The sequence below is a fragment of the Ambystoma mexicanum genome, chromosome 14 (assembly GCF_040938575.1).
Source record: "Ambystoma mexicanum isolate Mex_15411 chromosome 14, UKY_AmexF1_1, whole genome shotgun sequence".
Lineage (NCBI taxonomy): Eukaryota > Metazoa > Chordata > Amphibia > Caudata > Ambystomatidae > Ambystoma > Ambystoma mexicanum.
In genome coordinates this window covers 668,426,047-668,443,984 of record NC_090940.1, presented here as the reverse complement: position 1 = coordinate 668,443,984, position 17,938 = coordinate 668,426,047, and the positions used below count along the sequence as shown (strand labels likewise).

The window sequence follows — 17,938 nt, the reverse complement described above, 5'->3', positions numbered from 1 at the left end:
ATGCCTAATATTCTGATGTTGCCCCGTCTGGCCCGTCCCTCCGCCTCCTCAGCCCTCGCTTCAAGAATGGCGACTTTTCTCTCAAGGTCCACAACTTTAGCTTTCAGTTCGACAGTGCCTTCTGCCGTTTCCTTTATGGTTATTTCATTGCTGGTCACTCTCTCCGTTAGTTTCCTGGCATCATGGCGCACCAGCTGGATGTCAGATCGGAACTCGTCTATTTTTGAGTCTATATGTGTGCGGAGTGACGCTATGGCTTCTAGCACTTGAGATTGATTCACAGTGGAGTCTGGTTCTTTTGCTTGTGAGGGATCTGGGACGACGGAGGGCAGAGTGGTGGAGTCCTTAGCCTTAGTAGTGACATAAGTGTCCATTGTTGCGGGCCTAGTCTTGTTTCTGGAGCCCATGCTGAAGTCTCCGCCCCAGCCCCGACCGTTGGTCTCGGTAGAGGGTTCACACAATGGTTCTGGTGTTACCCCAGCGCTGCAGCCCAGTTCTGGGGATGTCCAAGCTAGGGAAAGCTGGGGTTTATAGTGCTCAGTGTGAGCCGGGGAGGGAGCACCCCCAGCACTCGTTCGTGGTGGGTCAAAGCACAGTGCGGAGTTGTGGCTGCCGAGGATTGCACACCCCCGGGCTCTTCTGGCTGCGAGGTCCATGGTGCGTCTCCCCACGGGGTTCCAGGGTGTAGTATTTGGGCAAGGCGGGTCGGGGGGGGAAGGGTCTAATTGTCCGGGGCAGCCCGCTTGTGTATGCTGGTATGGCGTGATGTGCGTGTTGCGCTGGGCACTCCCTCAATACCACATCCTGGCCCAGATATCGTCCATGCTAGTGGGCGCTTTATCCCTCATCCGCGGGGGGGGGGGGGAGTCCCTTTTCCCCTTATTGGGTGCTGGTGGGACGGGGGACCAGGGTGCACTTCCTCTGGTTACGCTCCCCCCGGGTCTCCTCACCTCAGGCTTGCTGGACCGCCACTCGGGGCCTGCTGCTGCGGTGCGCTCTCGTCTTGTGGCTCCTCCCCGAGGCCCCACGGCTCCTCCGCCGATGCGGACTCTTTCGGAGTCGGGCTGGGACAGCTGGGTTCATAGCTGATATCTGGTGTATTGCCGGTGTATTGCCGGCGGCTCATCCGACTCACGCGTCGGTGGGGTGTTGTTGCGCAGGCACCTGTCGTTGGGGCCTGAGCAGCCTTGTAGTTCACCGACCCCTCCGGAGGGGGGATCGCGGGCTCCTCCGTCCTTCTCTCGTTAGCCGCTATGGGAATATGGTAGCAGAGGCGGCCTCCTCTCGGGTCGCCGCAGCTTCATGTGACGGTCGCCATCTTGGGCCCAGGCAATTGTGGGAGGCAGGGTAAGGGCGGGCGTATAAGCGATTCACCGCTCCGATTCCGGCAGCGAATCGCCACACCATGTAGCGGGTCGGTTCCCACACCTACACAGCAGCTTGTAGTTTCAAAAAGGTGTCTACTTCGCACCAATACAGGATCGTGATGCGGCGTCTCGGCCAGAGCTCAGCACATCAGCCTCTGTCCGCCATCAGCTCCAGGCCACGCCCCCTATACTGTGCCGGTATTAACATATACTGGCACATTACCGCATCGGTCAGCTACGATTTTGCCTGCGAGATGTCATTCTACCACCTTACCACCAAAAATTGCCAGTATTACTGGCGCTGGTAATACCGGCAAAATCCCCCCCCCCTCCCGAGTCCAGTGGGACTGCATGAAATGGGGAGTGATAACGTCTACCGTCACTCGTAATCCAGTGGACATTCCACTGGACCGAGTGGCGGTATCAGTAAATCCGTTTGCCGGTATTCTGGTGGATTTGTCGCCAACATACCGGAAAACTTGTAACAAGCCCCATAATCTCTCAGTATTGACAGTCTTAGGGACTAGGCTGTTTCCCCATAAGAATGAACCAACGGGCAAGCGAAGTAAAGCAGAAGGCATTACTGACCTCCAAAAAGTCAGGACAGGGTTCAAAACAAGCAAGTAGAAATGGTGTCCCATAGAAGTATGGGAGCAAAGCAGCAAAAGCAATAATGGTCTGCTTTCGAAGGCCTATCGCAGTTCATGCAATACCACTACAGCAACAATGTCATTTTCAATGGGGCAGAGGGGTAAAGTAGAGCGTTATAGCAAGGCGCAAGACTTTCATGCCTTTAGTTACTTCTCTGCACCATTTTGATGCAGTGACAACATGGAGGAGGAGCACGGAGTGGAGAAAAGATGTCTGCTGTAAATTTTTCTTGTAAATTTTTCATTGTACGGCTGCATGACATTTCCACGAAGGCGTACAACAAATTGTTTCCAACGGAATCTATCTCAGTTTTGCAGCTGGTCAATTCCTTCAGCATTTGAAAAATAAACATGTGTGACTGCCTATATGTGTTACCTTGGGTATGGTTCCTGGTTTGTGCTGTCACCGTGTGGTAGAGGTTTGCTTCTTTCCCCATGCATGGCGATGTACTTTGTGAATTCTTTCTGCTCATGCAGTTCAGTCTGCAAGTCCTGTAAAAAAACAAGAAAATGTTTGTTCAAGGGAAATACTCGAGCAATGCGGGCCCTTCCATGTCTTGGCAACAGGGTACTAGGCCTTAGTGTCCGAGTGCTAGACAACTAACAGCACTGGAGAAGCAGCGAGAGGTTTCTGTAGAGTGAGGAGGGTCATATAGAGTGCACATGGCAGGAGCAGTGGGAAGTCCAAGCAAATAGAGTGAGGAGCGTCATCAAGAGTGCACGTGGCAGGAGCAGTGGGAAGTCCGAGCAAATAGAGTGAGGAACGTCATCAAGAGTGCATGTGGCAGGAGCAGTGGAATGTCTGAGCCAATAGAGTGAGAAGCGTCATCAAGAGTGCGCGTGGCATGAGAGGCGTGATGTCTGAGCCAACAGAGTGAGGAGCTTCATCAAGAGTGCACGTGGTAGGAGCAGTGGGATGTCTGAGCCAATAGAGTGAGGGGCATCATCAATAGTGCACGTGGCAGGAGCAGTGGGATGTCTGAGCCAATAGAGTGAGGAGCGTCATCAAGAGTGCACGTGGCAGGAGCAGTGGGATGTCTGAGCCAATAGAGTGAGGAGCGTCATCAAGAGTGCACGTGGCAGGAGCAGTGGGATGTCTGAGCCAATGAGGAGTGAGCAGCATCATGAAGAGTGTATGTGGCAGGAGCAGTGGGATGGCTGAGCCAAGGAGGAATGTCATCAAGAGTGCACGTGGCAGGAGCAGTGGGATGTCTGAGCCAATAGGGAGTGTCATCAAGAGTGCACGTGGCAGGAGCAGGGGGATGTCTGAGCCAATGAGGAGTGAGCAGCATCATGAAGAGTGTATGTGGCAGGAGCAGTGGGATGGCTGAGCCAATGAGGAATGTCATCAAGAGTGCACGTGGCAGGAGCAGTGGGATGTCTGAGCCAACGAGGAGCATCATCAATAGTGCACGTGGCAGGAGAGGCGGATGTCTGAACCAATGGAGTGAGAAGCGTTATCAAGAGTGCACGTGGCATGACAGGCAGGATGTCTGAGCCAATAGAGTGAGGAGCGTCATTAAGAGTGCACGTGGCAAGGGCAGTGGGATGTCTGAGCCAATAGAGTGAGGAGCGTCATCAAGAGTGTACGCGGCAGGAGCAGTGGGATGTCTGAGCCAATAGAGTGAGGAGCATCATCAAGAGTGCACGTGGCAGGAGCAGTGGGATGTCTGAGCCAATAGAGTGAGAAGCGTCATCAAGAGTGCGCGTGGCATGAGAGGCGTGATGTCTGAGCCAACAGAGTGAGGAGCTTCATCAAGAGTGCACGTGGCAGGAGCAGTGGGATGTCTGAGCCAATAGAGTGAGGGGCATCATCAATAGTGCACGTGGCAGGAGCAGTGGGATGTCTGAGCCAGTAGAGTGAGGAGCGTCATCAATAGTGCACGTGGCAGGAGCAGTGGGATGTCTGAGCCAATAGAGTGAGGAGCGTCATCAAGAGTGCACGTGGCAGGAACAGTGGGATGTCTGAGCCAATAGAGTGAGGAGCGTCATCAAGAGTGCACGTGGCAGGAGCAGTGGGATGTCTGAGCCAATGAGGAGTGAGCAGCATCATGAAGAGTGTATGTGGCAGGAGCAGTGGGATGGCTGAGCCAAGGAGGAATGTCATCAAGAGTGCACGTGGCAGGAGCAGTGGGATGTCTGAGCCAATAGGGAGTGTCATCAAGAGTGCACGTGGCAGGAGCAGTGGGATGTCTGAGCCAATGAGGAGTGAGCAGCATCATGAAGAGTGTATGTGGCAGGAGCAGTGGGATGGCTGAGCCAATGAGGAATGTCATCAAGAGTGCACGTGGCAGGAGCAGTGGGATGTCTGAGCCAATAGGGAGTGTCATGAAGAGTGCACGTGGCAGGAGCAGTGGGATGTCTGAGCCAACGAGGAGCATCATCAATAGTGCACGTGGCGGGGGCGTGGCCTGGAGCTCATGGCGAGTGGAAGCTGAGTCGCCGTGCTCCGGCCGAGGCGCCGTTTCCAGATCCTCTTGCCTACTTAAAATCGCACTTGGGATAGAAAGTATCGGTTCCGAGGAGAGGGGAACCGATCCTGGACACGCTGCAGGGGTCTTCCCCTGGATCCGGGCCCCCGAGCCCAAGGATTCGTTCCGATAGCGGTCCCCCCCCCCTTGGCGGGACCCAAGATGGCGGCCATCTTACGAGACTAATGTCGCAGGAGAACTTGCAGCCAAACCGACCTATTAACCTCTGCCGCGATTGCATCGGGGGCGAGGAGCCTCTACCTCTATCCGGCCCTGCTGAGCTGAACTAACCAGACCCCCTGGCCGGGGAAACCAAACCGGGGCTCGGACCCACACCACCGAGCACGGCCCCGGCCATCGACAACAGACGACGGTGGCGGTGGGGAGTGCGCCGGGCATGAGCGCGAACGACCTGATAAGTATCCCACTGTACACCCTCTTGAAAACTTGAGCCTGGACCACCCTGCTTCCGACAAATAACCCCGGCGCCGGTCTCCACACGATCGAGTGACGCCAAAATGGCGTCCAGGAACAAGACAAAGGCAAGCACCATGGACTCCTACGTGTCCGCTAAAGCGAAGACTCCCCTGCAGCCAAGCGCTTCCACTCCTGAATCCCCCCGAGCGCAACCAACTGGTTCCCCAGAAAACCAAACACAAGTACTGGAGGCGATTGAGTCATTGCGTGCGTTCATAGACATGAGAATTGGGGAGTTCAAATCTGAGCTGCAGCTTGTGCGCCAGGACGCCCGCAACTTGACGGAAAGGGTGACCTCCGCCGAATCCGCCATTAAAGAGACGTCGGGAGACACAACGGAGCTGAAGGCCAAGGTGACGGACCTAGAACGGAAGGTACTCACACTTGAGGCCAGGGCCGAAGAGGCCGAGGGCCGAGCCAGACGCGCTAACATCCGAATACTGGGGGTTCCGGAGGGAAGCGAGGGCCCAGATCCGACGGCCTATGTGGAATCCCTGATACAACAGGAGGTGGGCGCAGGAAAGCTGACGCAGGGATTCTCGATCGAAAGGGCGCACAGATCGCTGCAGAAGAAACCCCCGCCGGGCTCGCGCCCTCGCCCTATAATTGCTAAAGTTCTGAACTTCCGAGATAGGGAGATTATCCTCCGACACTCCAGAGAGGAGGGCCCTATCGAACGCAACGACTCTAAGATCACGATCTACCCTGATTACACCCCGAAAGTTCAACGGGAGAGGAATTCATTCGTGCCGATCAAGGCTCGGCTCAGACAACTAGACCTAAAATATATGTTGCTCTACCCCTCCAGACTAAAAGTGATCCACAAGGGCAGGGCGATCTTCTTGGAATCCCCGGCGGCGGCGACCATGTGGCTAGAGGACAACAATCTGGCAGCGGACAATGACTCTCAACTTTCCGCGAATTGATGAACCCCCTCGCCCGATGTGAAGATGTCATATACTCAACTCGGACGTTGGGCACTCGACCTAAGAATAAGGTAACATCACTCAACAGTTTGCAAAGATGAAACGGCCCTCGCTCGGCCCCCGCCAGGCACAGGGCCCCACCCCCCACGAACAGAACAGGTCGGGCCAGTTGCCTGCCCGACCTTCCTCGTGCCCGATACCCGGATGGGTCCAGACGGTACGAGAGCGCCTGAGCACCCGCAAGACTTTGTCGTTGCTGGGCGCACCAGTTTTAGTTTTGTTATTTGTTTTTGTTCATACCACAGCCCTCAGACTACTAATGAAGCAGAAAAATGGGACCGGAGGCTCTTGGGGGCGGCGGACGGGACGTCGCCAGACCCTGAGGGGGATAATGTACCGCCCGGAGGCGGCGGAGGCGTGGAAGACGAGGCTGAAACAATAACTCCATGGCGTCCCAAATCAAGGTGATGACGTGGAATGTGAGGGGCATGGGTACGTACATGAGGAGGAATCGGATCCACTCCTACCTGCGTAGGAAAAAGATATCAATAGCAATGCTCCAAGAAACCCACCTCACGGACGAAGCAACGGCCAAACTCTCCGATAAGTGGGGAGGTACTGGGAAAGGGGCGTCTTATTCCAAATTCGCCAGAGGAGTGTTCACGTGGGTGAGCCCAACTGTCCCCTTCCACCTGTTGGGCCACGAAGCCGATAAGGAGGGCAGATATCTAATAATATGGGGCACCATCGATTCCATACCGGTGTGCCTGGTGAACTCATATTTCCCGCAACAAGGAATACCCTCACACCTCGCAATGCTCACTGCCAAAATCATTCCCAGGAGAGAGAGCGCTTTCATATGGGGTGGCGACTTCAATTCGGTCAGGAACGGCGCTCTGGACAGGTCGGACCCCCCCCGTTCCCCGAACAACCTCGCGTCTAACGCGCTGAACACGGCAATAGAACAGCTCGACCTGGTGGATATTTGGAGGGAACAACATCGCATTGAGAGGAGCTACTCCTATTACTCGGCCCCCCACAAGGTCCACACGAGGATAGACTATCTGTTCATCGATCGTGCGCTGGCTCAGCAGGTGGACGACACACTCTACCTGGGTAGAACCATATCTGATCACTCGCCGCTGATCATGCAATGGATCCCTAGAGGACCCAGGCCACCAATCCCGCTATGGAGAATGCCACCCGCAGCACTCACGGACCACGCATTCAGGGAAGAACTGGGTACCAAACTTGAAGATTATCTCGACATTAACACAGGTTCAGTGTCGCGCTGGAGCACACTCTGGGAGGCCATGAAGGTTGTCACAAGAGGCGAAGTTATATCAGGTGCCGGAGGTATTCGCAAGCAACTGAAACTGAAACTGGAGAAACTGGAAGACAGGATCACCCACCTTGAATCCGAACTCAATAACGCACCCGACGCCGAAACAGAGCTGAAGGACATCCGGGAGGAGTGCCTATTGGCATGGAACAGACTGTCCAAATTCGACTACGCGACCTACATAGCCAGAACTCACAAAGAAGCGGATAAGCCTGGTAGAATGCTTGCCTGGCTGTGTGGGCGCGAGTTTCCAAGACACCTCCCAACCAAAATAACGGATGAAAAGGGGACGACTCATCGGACGCAACGAGATATCAACCAAGCTTTTGCGGCCTTCTACTCCAGGTTGTACGCCCATGACGCCAAAATACCAGTGGACGACATCAGGACCACACTGGCCGAGATTGAGCTCCCAAGTCTCACGGAGGCCCAGAGAGAGTCATTGGATGCAGAGATCACCGCTGAGGACGTGACATATGCGATTCAGTCGCTGACCACTTGTAAAACCCCCGGGAGCGACGGACTCCCGCCCGAATTCTACAAAGCCTACGCTGCGACCCTTGCCCCGACACTCCACAGGGTCTATATGGAGGCATTTGAAATTGGGACCTTACCTGACTCCATGAAAGAGACAATTATTATCCCTATACTTAAACCTAACAAACCCGCCAACAACTGCGAGTCATATCGCCCGATTGCCATGCTGAACTACGACTGCAAAATTCTGACCACAATTTTAGCTAAGAGGCTGGCAAGGGTGATTGGAACCTTGATCCATGAAGACCAGAATGGCTTTGTGCCAGGTCGCAACACCACTGCGAACCTGAGGAGGCTCCAACATATTATGGCGGAGACCCACGACCGAGATGAAGACCTCGCTATACTCTCTCTGGACGCCATAAAAGCTTTTGATTCCATCTTTTGGGAGTGGTTGATTGAAGTACTAAAGGAATTCGGCTTTGGAGCGAGCTTCGTGAGGTGGATCGAGGTACTGTACAACACTCCGACAGCGAGGGTGAAGACTGGAACGACGATGTCTCAGGCCTGGCCGATACAGCGCGGCACCCGACAAGGATGCCCACTATCCCCAATGTTATATATACTGGGCCTGGAGCCAGTGGCTGCCTACTTCAGGGCACAACATTTTGACGCGGGCATCGGGCTGGGCAGGGACTATGCCATAATATCCATGTATGCGGACGATGTCCTCCTGTACTTGAATAACCCCCGGCTCAACGCACACGTCGCGCTCGATATCCTCGACAACTACTCCCGATACTCCGGAATAACATTCAGCAAATTGAAGTCTTGTGCGTTTCCGCTGGCGAGACTTAGGGGCCTGGCTGAGTCAGACCTCCCAGACGTCGGGATACGATGGCAACTAGAGCACTTTAAATACCTGGGAATTGACGTGTGCCATACCCCAGCTCTCACACATGACCACAACACGGAAAAAGCTGTTAGGACCCTTCGCAAATCCATGAACTTTTGGTCGAAGCTACCACTGGCGGTAATGGGCAGAGCCGCAATAGTCAAAATGATAATTCTCCCCCGCCTATTGTACCACTTCACGAACGTATGCTTTTACATCAGGCCGCCTTTCTTCAAAAAATTGGACTCTCTCATCAAGGACTTCATATGGGGGTCCTCCAGACACAAGATCTCCCTCCCCACACTCACGCTCCCGCACAAAGAAGGTGGGATACAACTACCGGATCTACAAAGGTACTATCTGGCCGCACAGCTCAGTCACACAACGAAATGGCTTTCTGATGAACTTTCGTCGGAAACGAAGCTCCTCCGTAACCCGACTTCCAAGATGTTCCCCAGGGAGATGCTTTGGAACCCGTTGAAACAAGCTTCAGGAGTCCCCATGATTGTCACCTTGGGCCGGCAGGTGTGGGCCAGAACCGGCTTTCTCCGACACCTGGAGCACCCCTACAATCCCAGTGCCCCCATCCTGGCTGACGTGTGCAAGACCCACGCAGACTTAGCGACAGCGAGACAATGGGAGAGAGCTGGAATCTACACATGGGGGGATCTGTTCGAAGACGGCATGTTCAGAGAACTCGAATCCCTACAAGCCAATGAAGGCATTTCAAACGCCCAGTTCTTGTGGTACCACCGCCTCAAGCGAATGGCAAAGGCACAATGGCGCGTCTGGCCGGAGGAACCCCCACCGGACCCCCTTCTTCAGGAGATGTACGACCTAGCAGATGGCTGGAGACCGGTCTCCCGCTTATACGCCAAGCTGAACGACAGACCCAACCCAAAAAGTACGCCCCTGAGACAAAAATGGGAATCCGACCTGGGGGTCCCGCTCACCGACGGCGAATGGGAGCGAATACTTCTATACCCCAAGGAGGTGTCGAGGAATACCAGATTTAAACAAGTCCAGTTAAATGTCCTATACCGGACATACATGACTCCGCTAAGAGTCGCCACCTTCAACAATCGTGCACTTCCGCACTGCCCCTGGTGCGGTAACGACAAAGCGGACTTGATCCATATGTTCTGGACCTGCACCAAGACTGCGCACTTCTGGTCCATGGTGGAACGTACATGCACTGAGGCGGGGCTCACAAGATACGAGTGGAACCCAAAGGAATGCCTGCTGGGAGCCCATCCCAGACTCAGCAAACACAAGCATCAGGTCAAACTAATGGACCTTGCTTGCATCCTCGCGAAGAGGTCCGTAGCGATGGCATGGAAATCCCCAAGGGGCCCTAGACACGGACGTTGGCTCAAAGACCTGGAAAAGTGGACGGAGGCGGAGACTAGGGCCTGGCAGGATGGCATCCGCTCGAACGACGATGACTCCAATGAAGCTCTGGACTCATGGAAGGCCCTGGTGCGTGACATTCAATTTGCCTCCGACCACAAACCCCCCTGAATTTTCGCTCCTAACAGAATACCGCCTGTGACTGGCTTCCAAGAATGGCCAACACCATACCCAGCCCCCCACGACCACGGACTTGCTGCACACCGAACCCCCCCCCTCCGCCCCCCACCACGGACGATACATTGCTCTATGAAGGCTGTGGAAGTTAAGTAGTTAATTAGTTAATTTGTTTTCAGTTGGTTGTTAAGTCACTGTTTGTTGTTTGTTTCGCACTTTTACAAATGCCAATAAAATGTTTTTAAAAAAAAAAAATAGTGCACGTGGCAGGAGAGGCGGATGTCTGAACCAATGGAGTGAGAAGCGTTATCAAGAGTGCACGTGGCATGACAGGCAGGATGTCTGAGCCAATAGAGTGAGGAGCGTCATTAAGAGTGCACGTGGCAAGGGCAGTGGGATGTCTGAGCTAATAGAGCGAGTAGCATCATCTCTAGTACATGTGGCAGGAGAGGCGTGATGTCTGAGCCAACAGAGTAAGGAGCGTCATCTCTAGTGCGTGTAGCAGGGGAGGTGGGGTGTCTGAGCTAATGGAGTGAGGAGCGTCATCAAGAGTGTACGCGGCAGGATAAGTGGGATGTCTGAGCCAATGAGGAGTTTCATCAAGAGTACACATGGCAGGAGCAGTGGGATGTCTGAGCCAATGAGGAGTGTCATCAAGAGTGCACATGGCAGGAGCAGTGGGATGTCTGAGCCAATAAGGAGTGAGCAGCATCATGAAGAGTGTATGTGGCAGGAGCAGTGGGATATCTGAGCCAATGGGGAGTGAGCATCATCATCAATAACACACATGGCAGGAGCAGTGGGATGTCTGAGCCTATAGAGTGAGGAGCACCATCAATAGTGCACGTGGCAGGAGAGGCGGGATGTCTGGCCCAATGGGAGTGAGCATCATCATTAAGAGTGCAAGTGACTGGAGCAGTGGGATGTCTGGACCAGTGGGGAGTGAGCATCATCATCAAGAGTGCACGTGGTAGGGATGTCGAAGCCAATGTGGAGTGAGCATCATCATCAAAGATGAATTTGGCAGGAGCAGTGGGATGTCTGAGCCAATGAGGAGTGAGCAGCATCATGAAGAGTGTATGTGGCAGGAGCAGTCGGATATCTGAGCCAATGAGGAGTTTCATCAAGAGTGCACATGGCAGGAGCAGTGGGATTTCTGAGCCAATGGGGAGTGTCATCAAGAGTGCACATGGCAGGAGCAGTGGGATGTCTGAGCCAATGAGGAGTGTCATCAAGAGTGCACATGGCAGGAGCAGTGGGATGTCTGAGCCAATGAGGAGTGTCATCAAGAGTGCACATGGCAGGAGCAGTGGGATGTCTGAGCCAATGAGGAGTGTCATCAAGAGTGCACATGGCTGGTGCAGTGGGATGTCTGAGCCAATAGGGAGTGTCATCAAGAGTACACGTGGCAGAAGCAGTGGGATGTCTGAGCCAATGAGGAGTGTCATCAAGAGTGCACATGGCTGGTGCAGTGGGATGTCTGAGCCAATGGGGCGTGTCATCAAGAGTGCACATGGCTGGTGCAGTGGGATGTCTGAGCCAATGGGGCGTGTCATCAAGAGTGCACGTGGCAGGAGCAGGATGTCTGAGCCAATGAGGAGTGTCATCGAGAGTGCACATGGCTGGTGCAGTGGGATGTCTGAGCCAATGGGGCGTGTCATCAAGAGTGAATATGGCAGGAGCAGTGGGATGTCTGAGCCAATAGGGAGTTTCATCAAGAGTACACGTGGCAGGAGCAGGATGTCTGCGCCAATGAGGAGTGTCATCAAGAGTGCACGTGGCAGGAGCAGTGGGATGTCTGGCCCAAGGGATATTAGTAACAAAAGCGGATGTGTGAACAGTGAAGCCAATGAGATCAGTCTAACACTTTGCAACTGTGCATTCTCTAAAATAAACCCATGAATTGAAACACATTAAAAAGGACAAATCACAAACACACTCCAGGTTTCTACCAGGATATGCCAAAAACAAATGGGGACAACTATTGTTCTATGGAAAGAAACTATAAAACAACAAGGACTGATGTAGTGTTAACCTGGAGTGTATAATATGAAAATTCAAGCAGATTATTCCATGTCACATATTGTATAAAAATAATGGAGTCATTTTAGCCGATGTAATGTAGTGAAATAGTGGGTCTGCACATGTCACTGCTCTTCATGCCATCATAAAATGGCACGAGCTACACAAAAGGCAGTAATCTGGCAATGTAGCTCTCTGATAGGTGGATATCCACGGTCCCTCACCTTCTGCTGCTGGGAGCTGTCCTGTCTGCTGAGGGCCACTCCATTCGGGGTAACCGCATCTCCTGGAGGTGGGCGTTTCTCAATTCCAGATACATCAACTGCGAGAATATTCTAATAAGAAAACCAGATGTGCACCCGTTACTTGTGTTATTTATTTATGCCTCAACACTGGGAAGGAGAAAAACAAGTGATGGTGTCTCTAGGCTGTGGCATCTATAACAGCAGCACACGCATGCGTCATAAGATTTACAGCATTGAGCGATCAGTCATTACATTACAGATAACAGTGTTAAGTTATTCAGAAGGTGCTCTGTAGCCTGCGGCAGCAACACCACACAGGCTCATCCGCAACTTGGCAGTTTGGACATTTCCTATCAAATCAATAACCCGACCACCCACGTCTCGCCTCGTGGCGAGGATTCCTTACATGTGCATTCTTCATAGCCCTGGTTCCCTCAGAGATAATGCACCAATGGGGCCTGCAGCCAACACACAATGTAAGCTGATGAGGCCTTGTTGATGTAAGACTCCAAGCAGAAGCACATTTCCAGTGGCCAAAACAAGAATGCCCACTTGGGAGTATACTGAGTATACAATAAAAGGGAACAATTCACCACAGGAAGAAGCGGCTTCCAGTCCCTGCAAGAGAACACATTGATAGGATCCAGGAACATGGCCAGGAGCCATCTCTTCCTGACTACTTACAGACTGAAGCCCTAGTGGAAGATGGTGAGCTCTTCCTGACTACTCTACAGACTGAAGCCCAAGTGGAAGATGTTGAGCTCTTCCCGACTACTCTACAGACTGAAGCCCAAGTAGAAGATGTTGAGCTCTCCCCGACTACTCTACAGACTGAAGCCCAAGTAGAAGAGGTTGAACTCTTCCTGACCACTCTACAGACTGAAGCCCAAGCAGAAGATGTTGAGCTCTCCCGACTACTCTACAGACTGAAGCCCAAGTAGAAGAGGTTGAGCTCTCCCCGACTACTCTACAGACTGAAGCCCAAGTAGAAGAGGTTGAACTCTTCCTGACCACTCTACAGACTGAAGCCCAAGCAGAAGATGTTGAGCTCTCCCGACTACTCTACAGACTGAAGCCCAAGTAGAAGAGGTTGAGCTCTTCCTGACTGAAGCCCAAGTAGAAGATGTTGAGCTCTCCCCGACTACTTTACAGACTGAAGCCCAAGTAGAAGATTTTGGATGTTCATAAGAAGACCATGCAGTGTTACTGGAAAATAAACCACAACAATGTTCAACACACGCGGCTTGAAAATTCACTGAACCGAACCTGGTCGTCGCTGGGCTTGGTCTGGAGAATGATCTGAAATCGCTGCAGACTCATCTTTAAGGTCTTGAGTTTTAAGGAGAGGGCTTCAGCTTCTCTCTGCGTGCCTCCATTATCTGCTGGCGGCCAGTCCTTGCCGTCCTCGAGGAGAGAGGAGACCTTCTCCTCAATCTCTAGCAGCACATTCTAGAAAGCAAAAGTATGTTAGACTTGGTGCCATGAAAAGTTTCATTAAAATCCCACATTCAGGAAATAAAATAAGCATTCAAAGAATTAAATTCTCCTTTCAGCCTGGATTGGAAAATAAAAAAGAAGCTTATAGATTGCGTCTAAGGAGTTATTCATTAGGGAAATTGAACACTAAACCGAAACATAGGAGTCCTTGATCAGAATTGGAAAAGATTGCATTAGGAGCTCTGGTCACCTGGGGTTACTTCAGTCTTTGCTTTAGCTGCCGTAGCTGGGTTACTTCAGTCTTAGAGGTGATACTTTAGCTGCCGTAGATGGGTTACTTCAGTCTTAAAGGGGATGCTTGGGCTGGTGTGGGTGGGTTACTTCAGTCTTAGAGGTGAGGCTTTAGCTGCTGTGGATGGTTTATTCAGTCTTAGAGGCGATGCTTTAGCTGCTGTAGATGGGTTACTTCAGTCTTAGAGGTGAGGCTTTAGCTGCTGAGGATGGGGTTATTCAGTCTTAAAGGCGAGGCTTTAGCTGCTGTGGATGGGTTATTCAGTCTTAGAGGTTATGCTTTAGCTGCCATAGATGGGTTACTTCAGTTTTAGAGGTGAGGCTTAGCTGCTGTGGATGGGGTTATTCAGTCTTAAGGGTGAGGCTTTAGCTGCTGTGGATGGGTTACTTCAGTCTTAGAGGTGAGGCTTTAGCTGCTGTGGATGGGTTACTTCAGTCTTAAAGGTGAGGCTTTAGCTGCTGTGGATGGGTTATTCAGTCTTAGAGGTGAGGCGTTTAGCTGCTGTGGATGGGTTATTCAGTCTTAGAGGTGATGCTTTAGCTGCTGTGGATGGGTTATTCCGTCTTAGAGGTGAGGCTTTAGCTGCTGTGGATAGGGTTATTCAGTCTTAGAGGTGAGGCTTTAGCTGCTGTGGATGGGTTACTTCAGTCTTAGAGGTGAGGCTTTAGCTGCTGTGGATGGGTTACTTCAGTCTTAAAGGTGAGGCTTTAGCTGCTGTGGATGGGTTATTCAGTCTTAGAGGTGAGGCGTTAGCTGCTGTGGATGGGTTATTCAGTCTTAGAGGTGATGCTTTAGCTGCTGTGGATGGGTTATTCAGTCTTAGAGGTGAGGCTTTAGCTGCTGTGGATGGGGTTATTCAGTCTTAGAGGTGATGCTTTAGCTGCTGTGGATGGGTTACTTCAGTCTTAGAGGTGAGGCTTTAGCTGCTGTGAATGGGGTTATTCAGTCTTAAGGGTGAGGCTTTAGCTGCTGTGGATGGGTTACTTCAGTCTTAGAGGTGAGGCTTTAGCTGCTGTGGATGGGTTACTTCAGTCTTAAAGGTGAGGCTTTAGCTGCTGTGGATGGGTTACTTCAGTCTTAAAGGTGAGGCTTTAGCTGCTGTGGATGGGTTATTCAGTCTTAGAGGTGAGGCGTTAGCTGCTGTGGATGGGTTATTCAGTCTTAGAGGTGATTCTTTAGCTGCTGTGGATGGGTTACTTCAGTCTTAGAGGTGAGGCTTTAGCTGCTGTGGATGGGGTTATTCAGTCTTAAGGGTGAGGCTTTAGCTGCTGTGGATGGGTTACTTCAGTCTTAGAGGTGAGGCTTTAGCTGCTGTGGATGGGTTACTTCAGTCTTAAAGGTGAGGCTTTAGCTGCTGTGGATGGGTTACTTCAGTCTTAAAGGTGAGGCTTTAGCTGCTGTGGATGGGTTATTCAGTCTTAGAGGTGAGGCGTTAGCTGCTGTGGATGGGTTATTCAGTCTTAGAGGTGAGGCTTTAGCTGCTGTGGATGGGGTTATTCAGTCTTAGAGGTGATGCTTTAGCTGCTGTGGATGGGTTACTTCAGTCTGGGATGTGATGCTTGGCCTCCCTGTGGTGTGTGCAATGGCTGCACATGATTCCCCACCTCAGACTTTGCTGCCAGCTACTCATCTACCAACCAACACCATCGACTAGTTTCCTTGGTTGCTGAAGGTGCAGGTGGGCACCCTCTGCTTCCCCAGCACTAATGTCCCCTGTAGAGTGCATCGGTTCTCCACTGTCCCTCTACCTAATTCCAATATCTAAAATTCTGAGCTATCCATTGGTGGCCATGGATTCCTGCTGCATGTGCCTGCTTTTTCCCATAAAGTAGCTGTTATTAGCTGTGAACACTTGCATGGGTCGCCCTGGCAAGGTAAGGAGAAGAATGTGAGAGGGCACATTGCCTTCACCTCAAAACCACAGATTTTGAGAGACTTCTCCTCCTGTGCTCAGAGATATCCTGCATGTGCTTCACATAGGTACTCCGTGATCTGGCGAGGCTTGAAGCCTGGGGATTAGGAGACAAGAAGGAGCCAAGCTTTGATGTGTATTTTAGTTACAGGCTCTACACCCACCCCCCCACCACCATCCCACCCACCTCCCCCCACCCAACCACACACACACACACACACACACACACACGTGTCACCAGGAACGGTGCTGTGGCTCTATGTCCTCTTTGAAGATGTTCCCCTCTGATGAATATGGTCCACACGCCCGGCCTTCATCTCTTGCGAGGGCTTCATATTGCTTCTTCCCTCGCCCTCGTCATCAATCGGAGTCAAGGCAATCATTTTCTCCCACCTGGGAACTGGTGTTTGAGTTTGGTACTGAACTACCGTGTCCAGTGTTTGCAACAAATCTATAAATCTACAGCTGATGAAAAACGGGCAGCAGAGTTCAGTTTAACAAGCTCTGCTTGGCCTATAGGGAGGGCCACTGCCACCTTTTTGAGTAAAAGCCTCTTAACGACTATCCGCCTCGCCTCTCTTCCTCTGAGACGCAACTTCTCTACTCTTCCTTACCTCATCAACTGGACATGGCACTCTGGAATGCTCAGTCTGTTTGCAACAAAACGTCCTTTAATCGCTGACTACTTTCACTCCAGCTGCCCTTCCCTAGACCCTCTTGCTATCAATGAAACATGGATTTCTCCATCTGACACTGACACTCTGGCGGCCCTACACGACTTCAAACCATCCTTCATTCACTGTCCTCGACTGACTGGCAGAGGTGGGGGTGTCAGACATCTACTCTCTTCCTGCCTCAATGCCTCACATCTCCAAAGCCACGTCCTCTCCTAGCTCTTTTGAATTCAACATCTCTACTATTGCCTTGCCTGACTCAGTTCACATCCTCTCCATCTATCGCCCCCTGGTCCCACTGGCCCATTCTTTGCTGATCTTGGGCAACTCCTTGATGTTCTCTCCACTAAACATCATCTCATTCTCGTAGGTGACTTTAACCTTCCCTCCCCAACCATTTCTCAGAAACCTGAACTTCAGTCTTTTCTTAGTGACCTGCTCTCTACTCTATTCATAACCAACCTACCCACACAGGGGGCAACTCTTTGGATCTTATTCATTTCCACCTCTCTCTCAGCCACTAACAGTACTGTCACACCATCCATATCTGATCACACCACTGTTTCCACTACCATCTCCTTTCCACCCTCTGACCTTTCCTCACCTATTATTAAAAGGAAATGCAAACCTTCTGCCACCCCCACTTTTTCTCCGACCTACAGCTCTCACTCTCCTCCTTCAGACTCAATTCCTCTTCCACCAACTCTAATGTAGAGGAGGAGGTACCTGTCTTCTCCCTAGTCCCTGCCCCCTTGCCGCCACCATCATACTGGGATGACAGACGAGAGCCATGATGGGGAACCCATGCCTGAATCCTTGCAATGATCCTGTACCATGGCGAGTATATGCCCTCCCTATACCCTGGTTAGCTCACTAACAAGTGCCAGCTCTCCAGGGCTGGATTGAGAACCAAAAGAGGCCCTAGAAATAGTTTTCAAAGCGGCCCCATATTACACATTTTCAGCAAGCCCAGCCCTTTTACTATGAGAAAATGTCTAAATAAAATAGGTTACCACACAAAAGACGCACAGAGAGGGGTCTCCAGAGCCCCCTGTGGGCCAGTCCACCTCTGCAGCTCTCCTACTCGGAGCTCTGGAGAAGCAGCAACGTGTCTAAGGGGGGGCTGCGCGAGGTAGAAGAAATCGGAGATTCTGTAGAAAAACGTGTGCTCAGATGTGTATTCAAGGAGCCTGGAAGTGTGAGCGAGCTGAGCACATGTGTGAT

At 52.0% G+C, this 17,938-nt stretch overlaps 1 protein-coding gene across 8 annotated transcripts in view; it reads right to left on the bottom strand.

Annotated features, from left to right (window-relative positions):
- The window catches only part of SYNE2 (spectrin repeat containing nuclear envelope protein 2), a 1,840,150-nt gene that overhangs the window by 468,078 nt on the left and 1,354,134 nt on the right, over window positions 1-17,938 (bottom strand). For all 8 annotated transcript variants that reach the window (XM_069638223.1, XM_069638224.1, XM_069638227.1 and 5 more), the window contains 3 exons: window positions 13,666-13,848; window positions 12,379-12,489; window positions 2,394-2,509 (listed from right to left, as the gene is read on the bottom strand). In XM_069638223.1, the coding sequence (XP_069494324.1) occupies window positions 2,394-2,509; window positions 12,379-12,489; window positions 13,666-13,848 (410 nt within the window). The remainder of the gene's footprint in view (window positions 1-2,393; window positions 2,510-12,378; window positions 12,490-13,665; window positions 13,849-17,938) is intronic.